The sequence below is a fragment of the Tachypleus tridentatus genome, chromosome 10, assembly GCF_004210375.1.
Source record: "Tachypleus tridentatus isolate NWPU-2018 chromosome 10, ASM421037v1, whole genome shotgun sequence".
Classification (NCBI taxonomy): domain Eukaryota; kingdom Metazoa; phylum Arthropoda; class Merostomata; order Xiphosura; family Limulidae; genus Tachypleus; species Tachypleus tridentatus.
Window position 1 is genome coordinate 147,540,580 of NC_134834.1, and position 14,543 is coordinate 147,555,122.

General features: G+C 35.7%; 1 protein-coding gene across 3 annotated transcripts in view; it reads right to left on the reverse strand.

Moving 5' to 3' along the window:
- The window catches only part of LOC143230570 (uncharacterized), a 55,807-nt gene that overhangs the window by 22,762 nt on the left and 18,502 nt on the right, over window positions 1-14,543 (reverse strand). The window contains exon 3 of one of the 3 annotated variants that reach the window (XM_076464347.1): window positions 8,417-8,887. The exons of the other annotated variants lie outside the window; for them this stretch is intronic. Within the exon in view, the coding sequence (XP_076320462.1) occupies window positions 8,811-8,887 (77 nt within the window). The 3' untranslated portion in view covers window positions 8,417-8,810. Of the gene's footprint in view, window positions 1-8,416; window positions 8,888-14,543 lie in introns of those variants that run through there. 3 annotated transcript variants of the gene reach the window in all.

A 14,543-nucleotide genomic window follows, 5' to 3' on the forward strand; every position in this document is an offset into this window, starting at 1 on the left:
AACTTCAGTCTAAAATACTTATTAACAATATTATTTACATTTGACAAACTTCTTTCACCAATATCAGATATGGTTTATTTCTAAAATCATTTATTAATTTTGAACATTCACATTGTAAAGACAGAGAAAAAAAAATGAAACGGTGTTGTTCTCTTGCTGTAACTGATGCGCAGTATCAGAAATAAGCATCCATGTGGTTTCCTTACGTTAGACGTGAAAACTCGTTATTATAAGACTTGAGATGTTAAGTATTGTATTATTGTACATTTCACACTGTCTTTCCTGCAAGTTGACTAAAGTAAAACACAGTACTTCCTCATACAAACGTAATGACACGCTACTCTCTATGACATCCACAGACGATCCAAAATTTAGTTCTCCTTTGCTGAACTTCTTTTCTTATGAATATGACGTTTACGACGTTCATTTTTCTGTTTCCCAGTGCTATTGTGAATTACTGTTAATTCACACCAGTTTGACATATAATTTGTCGGTGTCTAACTGTATCATCTAATTAAGATTCATTAATACATGTACATACATGTAAACGAAGAGGTTTTGACGAGCAGTTTCAAAATAAAAGTAATGCCTACAAGAATCGAGCTTTTAATATATACAACCATGACCTTTAACTCAACCTTGAAGCTCACACTCATATTCGACAAATAAAGACTGAGAAATATAAACACACATATCCTATAATAGTAAAAGATCATACTTTTAAGTAACACAGTAAACAGCGACATCTATTAAGAAGTCACGTACACATAGGGTTCATAAATACACAGTTGAGTTCTAATTATACACAGCAGCTTATGAAAGGGTTACTGACCTAAGGACGCATGCGTAATTAACGCGTCAGCTTATTAGCTGTGGATAAATGGACCGAAATTTCTTAGATACTATAGCAACGTGTTTTCATACCGTCATGCAATACAGAGAATCGGAAGGAAGATCGATAAACGAATAAAACTGAACAGAATAATTAAAAACTGGTGTCCTCAAAACTAAAGATACAGTTAAAAGTTGACTGAGCAATTTGCACAAACAGTTTTCTGTAAATGAACCTAACCGCTCTTAATTTGGAAATCAACCACAAAGTATTCGAAAAAAAAAATTTAGAACTAGTTATGGAAGAAGGTTCCCCGCTGGTACAGCGGCAAGTCTACGGATTTACAACGCTAAACTCAGGGGTGCAATTCCCCTCGGTGGACTCAGCAGATAGCCCGCTGTGACATTGCTATAAGAAAAAAAATTAATGGAAAGATGAAATTTAATTAAAAGAAGAATATAATAGCAACTGATTGATTTTTTTTTTTTTGGTGGTGGGGGAAGGTCTTCAAGGAAAAACCCAAACATACAAGTGTAGAAATAGATGGAATAAAATCAATTGAAATGCGAGCGGGGGGAGGTAATAAAACTAGCACATGGACACAAGTCAAAACGAATTGGTTACAAACTGTGCTGTTAATAAATGGTTTATACTTTTCGCAACTCATGCGGTCAATATAAAGATACTATGTTTCTTCTGAATTTCGCGCAAACCTACACAAGGGCTATCTGCGGTAGCAGTCCCTCATGTAACAGTGTAAGACCAGAGGGAAGGCAGCTAGTCATCAACACCCACCACAAACTCTTGGGCAACTCTTTCACCAACGAATAGTGGGATTGACCATCACATTGAAAACGCCCCCACGGCTGAAAGGGCGATCATGTTTGGTGTGGCATGGATTCGAACCCGCGACACTCGGATTACATTTTTCTGGAGGAAACTATGATGACATCCTACAGACTTTTACACCCTAGAGGATTGTACCTGAGTTATATATTACACAAATAAACATTTTAAAACAAAACAACCTTATAAACACGTTGACAACAACAACAAACATAAACATACACTAAATAATTAAAGAAACAGAGTTATTTATTCAGTATATAATAAAGTTTATTTAAACTAACCACCTGGCTATGCCGAACAGTGAAGATGCGAACAGAACGTGAGATTGTGTGTGTGTGTTTTCCTTATAGCAAAGCCACATTGGGCTATCTGCTGAGCCCACCGAAGGGAATCGAACCCCTGATTTCATCGTTGTAAATCCTTAGACTTACCGCTGTACTAGCGACGGGCGTGTGAGACTGTATGAATAAAACAAAAGTTGACATTTCTGAAATATAGAAAATTAACGCTTCCGAATTGAATATTTAGTAACGGGTACCAAACATCCATAACACAAATCTTGAATGGATTGAATATACAACAACTGGAACTTGTAAGAAGTTAAATAAATTCCTGTTTCAGTTTTAAAGCGTTTTTTGTTTGGAGATGACAAGTACCAAGATATTGAGTGGCAGATAGAAAAAAATATATAAAGAAAACTTGTATTCTTAGGTCTTTGATAAATTCCAAGATGGTCGGACTATTCTTATTAGATTGATAATCTTGGTTTTATGTAAATCCACTACGTTTGATTCTTGGACTCAGTATTTCGAGAGATGCAACATGATAACAAACACTGACGAACGCCTGCAATATTCATTCATGAGGCAACAAAAGTTTCAAATCATTTCTCCGCAAGTTCTGTAAGGGACGTTTTGGAGTTTTATAGTCCACAGATCTTACACGAACTGAATGTGTCATTAAGACGGTTTTAGTTTTTAATGTTTTTTTTATTCAACTTTTATTTAATTCTTTCAACACTTTTGTATAACATGAACATTTTTCTCCCAAAGACTAAGTTCAGCTGTCACCGAACATGCCGTCCTTTCATTCGTGGGGGCGTTATAGTATAATGGTCAATCCCACTATGCGGTGGTATAGCAGTTAGCGCTAGATAGTGTTGACTAACTGCCTTCTCTCTGGTCTATCACTGCTATATTAGAGACGGCTTAGGAGTCAAAGTTAAATTGGAATAATCATATAAATGACGAAACAAATAGAGCATGAAAACGCATAAATTATTTCAGTAGACTATCAGGACAAAACAAAAGTACGTCAGCAAAAGTAGAGTACATGTCGGACTAGTACTGGAATACGCATGTCCATTCTGGCAGAATACATCACAAACTGCAAATCATACAAAAGGAAATAGTAACTACGGCGTAAAGTGTATTAATAAAGCACAACAACAAATGTATTCACAATTATGCGAACAAAGAGTACGTATCTGACGGATTTCAACATAGAACTACCAAGTGCTTATATAAAGATCCGTATAAGAACAAATAACAAAGTGAAATATTTAGATATGTCATACCTGACGGAATGGTACCTAAGCATTAAAAAATACATTAAATATAATATATAAGTCACCTATAACTGGTACTTACAACATCCCACTAGAATCAATTGTTATCATGAATGTGTTAAAAGTTATTTATGTGGATACAACCCTGCTAAGTTTTAACTAGTGCGCGAGTGTTATCGAGTTTGTCGGACAATCGCACTAACCTAGCGTCAGTGAAGTGTTAGCAACGTACAAACGTGAACAGTGTATCTATCATACATACATGGACATGACCCTATGAAAGGGGTCAGATGAATAATTTCAAAAGAACGCAAACTCCGGCCCTCGCGTAAAAAATAATATTAACATTTATAGAAGGGAAGTAACGTGAACATAAATAAATAAATAACTATACAGAAGTGGTGAAGAGATAACAAAATGTACTTTACCCCTCCTCCTCCCCAAAGGTCGACACCGAAAACCAATGTGGACCTTCACTTGACCTGGTAGGTTAGGGCGCTACTCGCAATATGCGGGTTACGTGTTCGAATTATGACTTCTAATGTCCTCGTCTTTTCTCAATGGGAGCGATATAATGTGATGGTTAATAATAATTTTAGTTGGTAAAGAGCACATCAAAAACAGGCGGTGGCTGGTGTTGACTAGCTGTCTTCCCTCTAGTCTACCACTACAAAGTTAGAGACAGTAGAGCAGATAGTCCTCGTGTTACTTTGCGCGAAATTCGAATGAAACCAAAACCAAACTTTTTCAAGCAGATTTATTCCGCCCTCTAGTGGCACAGCAGTATGTCTGTGGATTCACACTGCTAGAAACCGGGTTTCGATATCCGTGGTGGGCAGAGCACAGATAGCCCATTGTGTAGCTTTGTGCTTAATTCAAAAACCAAACCAAACCAAACCAGATTTATTTCAGTCTAATGCTATTTTCCTTCTGCCTTTAAATACACAGGTGTTATCCGTCATAATTCAAGTGTTATTCGTCATAATTCTCAATCATTCATTATTCTATTCTTTCGAGAATCTGTTTTCGATATAATATATTTAAATTATTAAAACGAGATGACCTCAACATAGGGAGTGAGGTATGCATTTTTCATTTATTATTTTTTTTAAAATTAAGTTTCAGAAAACGTACCACTTTCCGTAATTCTTTCCACTAATGATGACTACTGTAAAACGTCCACTTACAAGGCAAGGTATCGTGTGATTAAAAACATGTTTCCTAAGCAACAAAACCTGGAAAGAACCGGTGAACGAACAAGCTAACCCGTGAACAAGCACATAGATGTCCAATTTTGCATTCGCATAAAATGCTGACACGAAACCAAAATTTCTTAGTTCATGGTTGCACAAGTCATTACTTGAATTTTAATATAAAATACAGCTACTTCGTGACATTTTTATTTCGTTCGATGGTCTCTTTCACCATCAATAACCATGAATCTGTATTTTACAGGAATGTAGAATGCTTTCCTGTTTAATATTATATATCGATAAATAATTACGCCTTTCCTAGAAACACCTGCACAAGGAGTGTTTCTAAGCCTAAATATTAGCCAGTTTTTCAACAGCTGATACGTTATGAAGTCCATATATACTACTGTAATGACACATTGTTTGTTTTTAATCACAAGCTGAAAATTTACGCTGCTAGGAGGTCATAGTTTATTTGCAAGTTAGTATTACGCTGTATCGAAATGGTAACGTATATTTGAACCACCTCCCTATATGGCTGTTTTATTTCTCTCTACATAAGTACACACAGTCATGCTAAATTATGTACACGAAAGTTAATTGGATACATATGGTGCAAGACAGTCATCACGTGACTTTAATACAAAGGAATTACGAGTTCAGTCTTGGATACAATCATACAATGCTTTAAAAATCTAATAATTCAGAAAGGCCGGCAACTTCACGGTGCATAAAAAATATCACATTAATGTCAAAAAACATTGTTTAATTGTAAAAAAAACGTAAAATAGTTTACTTGAAACAAAATGTTGTACATTTATCGTATGTTTCATATACCGAAAGTAAATAAGTGTCAAACCTGTGTTAAAAAGTTGAGTTTGCATTACTGAATACTTACTAATCGATATCACACTTGTTTATTATAAATAATAAATACTTAAACAACTTTACTTATGGTTTTAAACTGAAACGTCTCTTTCTACCTTATGTTGGTTGGTTTTGTTTGTTTTTGAATTTCGCGACATGGCCAAGCGTGTTAAGGCGTGCGACTCGTAATCTGAGGGTCGCGGTTTCGCATCCCCATCGCGCCAAACATGCTCGCCCTTTCAACCGTGGAGGCGTTATAATGTGACGGTCAAAGAGTAGCCCAAGAGTTGGCGGTGGGTGGTGATGACTAGCTGCCTTCCCTCTAGTCTTACACTGCTAAATTAGGGACGGCTAGCACAGATAGCCCTCGAGTAGCTTTGTGCGAAATTCAGAAACAAACACACTTACGTAACTTGTTAGTAACGCTGACCCAATGTAATTAATTTAACGTACTTGAATTAATGTATTTTAATAAAAGTTAATGCTAGGGAAGAACATAAGTCTAGTTTGTTTTTTCTTACGACATTTAAAATATAAGTTTTCGCCGACAGATTTTGAACTATAACCCACTTCTTATTCATGATAGTTCAAACTTAATCGACTGAATTTAAATATTTGTCAGGAATATGTATGTAATTGAAGAATTGATATATCTGTGACTCCAACTAACAAATATCGTGCACAGAATTCAGATGACCGAAAGTGTAAAATTAATTTAATAACTTCAGGATGTCTAATTAAAAACTGTCACACAAAACGACCTCGTCCTGTTATTTCGCAGATAAGAAACATTTTCAGAAACCGCTTGGAACTGTATTTATGGTAGGTTTTTGTTTGTTTGTTTTTAACCAAACCAGCGAAACTCCTAAGATATCTGGGTCCAAGAGAAAGGCAACACGTTGTAACAGCAAAGTTGGCCAAATGTAAAGACGAACATTCCAGTGTTATTTCAGATACGTTAGCTTAATGCGAGTTGAAGAGCTGGTTTTGTTTTAAAAGAAAAGCAATTACGTCATTATGAAACTGTAGGCCCAGCATGACCAAGTGGTTAAGGCACTGACTCGTAATCTGAGGTTCGCACCAAACATGCTCGCCCTTTGGACACGTTATAAAGTGACGGTAAATCTCACTGTTCGTTGGTAAAAGAGTTGCCCAAGAGTTGGCGGTTGGTGGTGACGACTAACTGCCTTCCCTCTAGTCTTATACTGCTAAATTAGGGACGGTTAGCGCAGATAGCCTTCGCGTAACTTTGCGCGAAATTAAAAAAACAATAAAACTCTGATATTCTGAAGAGAACCTAAGTTTCAATTAATGCCATTGGATGCAGTATTTATATAAAACCTTCAACATGTAAGTCACGCGACCTGGTTAATCTATGTTAAGGACAGTAAATTGACTTTAGTAATCTAATTTCCTTTTTATCGTTACAAAGAAACAGTCAGAAACCCATTCATCTACTGAAAACTGTGGAATAGGATAACAAATAGAACAAGAAAGGGGGTACGTTCCTCACCACCTTCTTTTTTGTTTTCTACCCTTGATTTGAACAAGAATTTTGAGCCCACAGCCGTCCTCCTAATCCAGAAACTTGGTACTATGCGGATGATGTATGTATGCACGTGAGTAATCACTGTACTTGGATCGACTAGGTCGGGTCATTTTGAGCAATTCGTATATATATATATATAAAGAAAGAGAGAGAAAAAATTGTGACTAGTTTTGTTAGCACATACATGTATACATATATACCACCCCCACTCCTACAGGTTATAAAAACTAAACAGCACATACAGAAACCTATTTTGTAAGGTGTGAAAAGAGAAAATTACAAATTCCATCACGCTTGGTTGTACTAACATACACTGATATTACATATTACGTGTCTTTCATGGCATAATGATAGACAATAAAGCCTATATATATGTGTACTGTCCTTTCTGAGTGACCTCTTTTTCTCTTAAATGAATTTTTTTACCAGATGGCTGATTTCTGTTCTTTGGACAGCTATAATGAATCAGTGGGCAGTAAGTACTAAGTAACAAAACAGCAACTGATTTATGATTAGCTGTGGAATAAACAGATAGAAAGGACGTTTTCTAAAGATGACAAGAACCATTTATCTTGTCTTCGTGTATCTTAGAAGAGCAAAGTGAAACGAGGAGTAACACCGTTCAACCAAGATGAAAAAAGAACAAAGCGCGTCAAGGATGTTAGATTAATCCAACTCCTAGAACTACGAGTGAGCTTTCAGTATTGCGTCTTACTCAATTAGGACGAATGTCAGATAAAATGAAATTAGTGTCGGTATGGAATTAGCAGCATGGTCGAGACCTGAATCATCACAAGTTAGTTAAAATAGATGTTTGGCTTTATTTTTGTACGTCAATTCAGAGTTATTTAACTAGAAATTATTGTTTAGTGACAACACTGTTAATAACACTATGTAACAAAAGTTTTACTTTTTCTTGTTCCTGGGCAGAAAGTGTTATTTTCCAATTGCTTATGCCTAAAGTAAATGGAAAAGACCTATTTTTTTCTCTTCAAACTTTGCTTTTGTGACCTGGGAGTGTATAACGAAAACATGATGGGAGACTATATTTGGGGGCTGATACGTGAAAGTGATTTACATTACAGCCGCAAATCTCGAAAAACCACTCACTTCTAAACATTTTTGTATAACTTTAGTACAAATACGTACAAATTTTGATTGATATGTTGTTCTACTCAGACCTCATGTGAATGAAATTGTGCAAATTTGCCCGTTTTTTACATAGAAAATTGGTTAATTTCTAAATTTCATTATCCAGATCATAAAAGAAAAGTTTGAAGGGAATAATGGCCATTTTCTGTACTTTTACAACATAAGAAATAACACATACTATCCAGGAACAAAATTTGTGTTACATAGTATAATGGTATTCTGGTGAGACTATAACACCGCCTCGTGTCTGTTAGTGGAATCAGTGTGTGTGTGTTTGTGTTAAGGCTATTGGTTTACCAATGAACCAGCAAGGCTTAACAGGGAAACTGGGGTAGCTAGAAAAAAAACAACAACATGCATTCACTCATTTCAACAATCTGGGCATGGGATTCCAAGAAATAGTGCGTGTACGTCTACAAATCATATATCCTCAACTGTTTATTTCTTCGATACATTTTTTTTCGTAGTTATAAAGAAGGAATCACACACATATAATCAGTTTCTATGTACAAGTTTATTTTGCATATCTGTGCAGCTGAGTGCTCATTCATTGACTACTGTTTGTATTGCTATCACTTTGTTTCGTTATTTTCTCAACACCAGTTTATCCATTTAATTCACCTTTGAACTCAAACGACTTGAAGTAAGGAGATGCAAGTGTCTTCTCGCTCAATTTTCATGTTGTTAGAATATCAATACACAATTTTAGGTTTAACTTCATTTGCCCTTGTACTGAGTCACATTATATCCCAGTTCCTGGGAGGGTGGGAAAAATCACATCTTACTACGCAGTGGTGATAGTTATAAATCTTGAAACACAAATAAAGATTTTATTGTAGACTTCTCTTTCCCATCCGTCCTCTTATGATAAATGGGAGCTTGAAGAGAAAAAAATAAGGTCACCTATTGGTTTATATTTCAACTAAATCCGTGTCTTTAATCAAACACGAGAACACCACCATACCTCCTCGAGCTATTACATTCTTATATCAAACCCATCTATGGTGTCCTTACAGCTAAGGGTAAAAATTCACAAATAATAAAATCATTGTTATATGTTGCTACGTTCGTAAGTTCAATGTAAGACTGGTGTTCGTTTTCCGTACTACATTTTCAAAGGAATAACAGTACAGACTTGGCGAGGCCCATTTTTACGCTATTTACGCTACTATAAATACAAAATAAGTGAATAAATAAAACTTTATGGTGGAATTTGAGAAGAGAACAAAAGCAAAAATATATCCATACTGTTATACAAAAGCTCATGAAAAACTGATTATTTGTTGACCTCCCCCAAAAAAACGACAACCAAACAACGCCTAACTTAGAGGTAATACCAACTAGGACAGAGATGGACCAAAATACGCCAAATTTCCTGATTTTTGTCATTTTACACAAAAATGTAAAATACGTAGTTCTGCTATATATGCATGGATGTTTGTGTATACATACAAAACTACGCTTTCTGTATTATCCCGATTAAAAACACAATTATCCACAGTCAGTCAGATTTTCGACGTGTTTTTTTTTTTTTTTTTAGGTATCTGTGTAGCGTCAACAATGCATTAAGGTTTACAATGCCACAAAGCACAAAGTAAATTTTGTGATCCTAAAACATCTTACACCCATGACGATTCTCCCACTCCAAGTTGTTCTCTGTGAAATGTTTTTAGTACTAGGTCTCCCTCTCCACCACCCATGATAACGCCTAGCTGTTAAAATTCGTTTTGTCTTGGTGTCGCGAAATAAAGAACAAAGTTTGTGATATTATAAAGTAACTTGATACGGTGTCTCTAGTCGTAACCAAATTTTATAAAATTATTCTATCTTGACAGCAATTTTATTCATCAGAATATATAAAGTTATCCCATCTTGGTGGCAGTAGTTTTATTTATCAGAATATATAAAGTTATCCCACCTTGGTAGCAGTAGTTTTATTTATCAGAATATATAAAATTATCCCATCTTGGTGGCAGCAGTTTTATATATCAGAATATATAAAATTATCCCATCTTGGTAGCAGTAGTTTTATTTATCAGAATATATAAAGTTATCCCACCTTGGTGGCGGTAGTTTTATTTATCAGAATATATAAAGTTATCCCATCTTGGTGGCAGTAGTTTTATTTATCAGAATATATAAAATTATCCCATCTTGGTAGCAGTAGTTTTATTTATCAGAATATAGAAGTAACTTTATTTAAACTTAGTTAATGTCCTATCGAAATGTCAGGAGCCGTGGAGTCACTGAGGTTATCTAATCATCGTAACATCATATGGGAAAATGTCGGTCTGTTTTCTTTTATTGTTAATTGATATTTTCAACCTGGACACCACTTTATGCAAGGCTCATATTCCCTTCTACCTGAGAACAGCCGACCAGAGGGAGGGCAACCAGTCAGTATGGTAAAAATGACTGTCACAGTTATAACGCTCCCACAGCTGAGAATATGGTGCATATTAAGGGACATATCGTTGCTCACATTTTGGAACTTACGATATGCAGCCATGATTTTTATATCTTACGCAGGTGTTTCCAAAAAAAGACCTTGAAAGTACAGAATAACATGACGCATGATTGCATGGAATCACCTGTCTAATGATATAGCTTTCTGTGAGTTAAGAATATTCGAACACATTTTCAGTTACATCCGGGCCACTTATTTTTATAAGTACTGTGTTTACATACAGTTATAAACACAGCGTATCAGAACTTACCAGACAGAATTAAGAAATGATGATAATCACTTCCTTAAAATAAAAATATATATATATTACATCTTCACCTATGTGAAAGCTATCTATTCAGATATGTATACATATTTCAAACTACCCTAGATTAAAGTTTGGTTTGTAAAATAACTCCTAGTAACAATACTCTTATTATTACTAAATATATAACCTCTACCTCATAGTCACTCCAACAACTCATATCAATATTTATGTTACGCACTGATCTAACCTTAAAAAACACACACATATGGCATCATAATTCACTTTTCTCTACGTCCTAAGTATGTGGCACCATCTAGTGGCCAGACGTTAAAGTGACAACTGTTTAATTTGTAGTTTTATTTATCAGAATATATAAAGTTATCCCATCTTGGTGGCAGTAGTTTTATTTATCAGAATATATAAAATTATCCCATCTTGGTAGCAGTAGTTTTATTTATCAGAATATAGAAGTAACTTTATTTAAACTTAGTTAATGTCCTATCGAAATGTCAGGAGCCGTGGAGTCACTGAGGTTATCTAATCATCGTAACATCATATGGGAAAATGTCGGTCTGTTTTCTTTTATTGTTAATTGATATTTTCAACCTGGACACCACTTTATGCAAGGCTCATATTCCCTTCTACCTGAGAACAGCCGACCAGAGGGAGGGCAACCAGTCAGTATGGTAAAAATGACTGTCACAGTTATAACGCTCCCACACTTACACAGTGTCGTAGTTTATATTAAATGTAAAATGTTTGATCCATTACGCCCTGTAACCTTCAGAGTTAAACTACCGACAAACAGTTGCTGTCGTATGTCATATTCATATGTAATCATACCGACATTAATTTACAGGTATTTTATTTCTTGCATGTCGGTGGTTATTCTGACATAACAAATACGAACACGTTAAGTATTGCCATATTAAACATAAAATACACAATTGTCACACTTCATATCTTCCAGTTGACTGAACGGATTTAAAAAAACAATCATGAGATTTCGAAACAAGAACTATGCATCAAAAAGCCTTTTAAACTCAAATACTGGTGTCTTGAAAGAAACCCAATAGTTCGTTGGTTCTTCATAGGAGCCTCAAACCACCTATTGACACAAATTTATAGGACTGGTGTGATTTATGATAAAGTGAAACTGGAAATGTCGATCCAGTCACGAAAAGGATGGGGGGTCTGGCTGACTTTCTGTTTCGCTCATAAACTATTAGTACTAGTCAGATGTATATCACTTCACAGGAAGAACTCTATGAATGGAGCCAGTGATTAAGGCCAGAAAAATCGTAAAATATATAGAAATGCTTGATTTTATTACCACGGGATGTTCAACAAATTCTACGTGGCCAATTACAGACTGGTGCGCTGTAGGTTCATCCTACCGTTTCGATGTCTCGTGCGATTAGGCTGAAAGCCACACTACAGAGGACTGATACAAATCACCACTGTAATAATCTTGAATTAAAACAAAGGATGGTTCGCCATATTTCTGCCATTTCTAACCGCAGACCCATTTTTTTCCCCCTCACTCTAGATACATATAACTTTGGATAATGCTATCCAACAGAAAGGGAAATAGGATCAAGCGATTCAGCCCTCCAGGCTTCGTGAAGACTAAAATAACGACAACCACTGCCTTAGTCTTACATCACAGTCCAACTAATAACAGCTTTCGTGGTTTCCAGAGTACAAAAAGAAAGCCTCTAATGACAGCGACTATGAATTCCAAACTTCGAGCATGACCTTGACTAGGCGCTAGGTTCATACATCTATAAACCTAGTGCCTCCGTTGCAACTCAGGAATTCCATTGCTGGTCACGATTGTGGTGTCACTGAAGAACCACTCGCGTAAATAGACTAGAAGAGTAGTCCACGTGTTAATGGGTGTTTATCAAGTTCTCGTGTGGGGGCACCGTTTTTTTAATCGTTTGATTCGTATATGATGCGTGGTTTAGGATAGGAAAAGAGCCAGAGAAAAAATACACAAAGTAGCAAAATTATTAACATAAAATGTGGTGTTGCTGCAGTCGTGAGTGTTATTGGTAATAATTTTTTGTAAAGAGAATTTTCAAGCGTGCTGTCAGAGAGCATTCAGTAAGTACATCGTGACAGTCACTCCACTGCAATATAATCGAGCCCCTAGCGTGGGTTTAACGGTATTCTGTGCGAAAAATGATTTTGGATGTTAAGAGCAAAATAACGCAATTGGTTATATATAATAGAATCGAACCCCGTTTATCTCTTTTTCTTCTTCCTTTTTTCTGCGTCATATGCCCAAAGAATTAGCGCTGTACCACATGGGTGTGTGTGTGTAAAAAAATGAATAATTTGCTTTCTACGTCTTTATTCTTTATTGTGAGAAACAGATTCCGCCGAAAAGCTCTTAAAGTAATTTTAAGACATACAAAAAAAAAAAAAAACTAGATAATTGTGGCTGACCTAAGTTAACAACGTTACCCACTTTTCCTGTAGTGTTCAATCTAATAGTTTAGTTTTTTGTTCCGAAAACCGATCTTAGTGATGTATCTCTCTCTCCACTGACCTGTCTTGTAAGTGAATTCTATTGTGCATTACTAAGGGTCAGCAACTACCACTGATAGCCAGATGTAATCAGGATGACACGAGGACCTGGCTGAGGACCACTAGATGCAGCACTGGCGGTTTTGGTGAACAAAACATTTCTGTCACCCATTCGCATCCAAGTCCACTTTATGTGATGTACTAAAGACAAAAGAAGGTGGATTAATAGGCTTTAGTTCTGGCCATTCAAAATAAAGTCCCCAGTGGCTAAAAGGTAGGTCTGCAAGCTTACAACGATAAAAATCGGGTTTTGATACTCGAGCAAGGCACAGATAGTGAGTGCATCGTGTAGTTTTGCAACTAAACCAAAACAAACCTGAACTCGGTCGTTTCCTACAGATTATGAGATAGAATGATAAATAAGATTACACATAAGACTTTAATTATACCCCCATTTAGGACTTCATATTATTGACTTATGACTGGGCTACTGTTCTTAAGTCACTAATTACAGTCGTGATTTTTATATATCAGTTCTGTTTGTGTACAGAACTAGATGTGGAAAGTAAAGAAAAGCCACTGTGATAAGTACTAAATCCTGTTGCTCGCTTGTTATTTCCTAACGATTGGAATAGGAATGATAGCCTTCTGGGGGTTGCTTTAGTTATGAATTTCTCAACATATCTTTAAAAGTAATTAGTGCAGTATGACACTGCTGGCTTGTTTTAATTGGTTGAGTCTTAGGTCACTGGAAATAGTTAACGGAAGGAATGACCCATTTCCATTTTATGATATTCTGAATAATTATGCATGAATATAATTTTGGTGTTGAAAAACCATATCTCTTTGAGCATGATAGTAACCCATGCTATAATATATGTCATGTCCAACAATAAGTGTTGAAAGAAATAGTATTTTCAAAATCTGTGATGGCTAGTCCACAGTTCTGAACTTAATCCAAAATTAATTGCTTTAAAATATTTGGACGTTGCTTAAAGAGCAGATTCCAAAACTTCACTATACTTGAACCTATTACACAAAAGAAATTACGGTCTATTCCATTAAGTTTACACCAATGGTCAGTGATAAGATTTAGTAAGATAATTCAATCCAGAGTTGGGCCCCTCTGGACATCAACATATGGTCTTTCATCTCCAAATGTGATGTCCTAATACTTTTGGAACAATGAAGAACTTCTGAAAATCAAATTTATCTCCCGCGACCAAGTTTGAATCTAGTGTCTATCGAGTACATTTCCAGCTAAATTAAAATGCTAACCAACTGG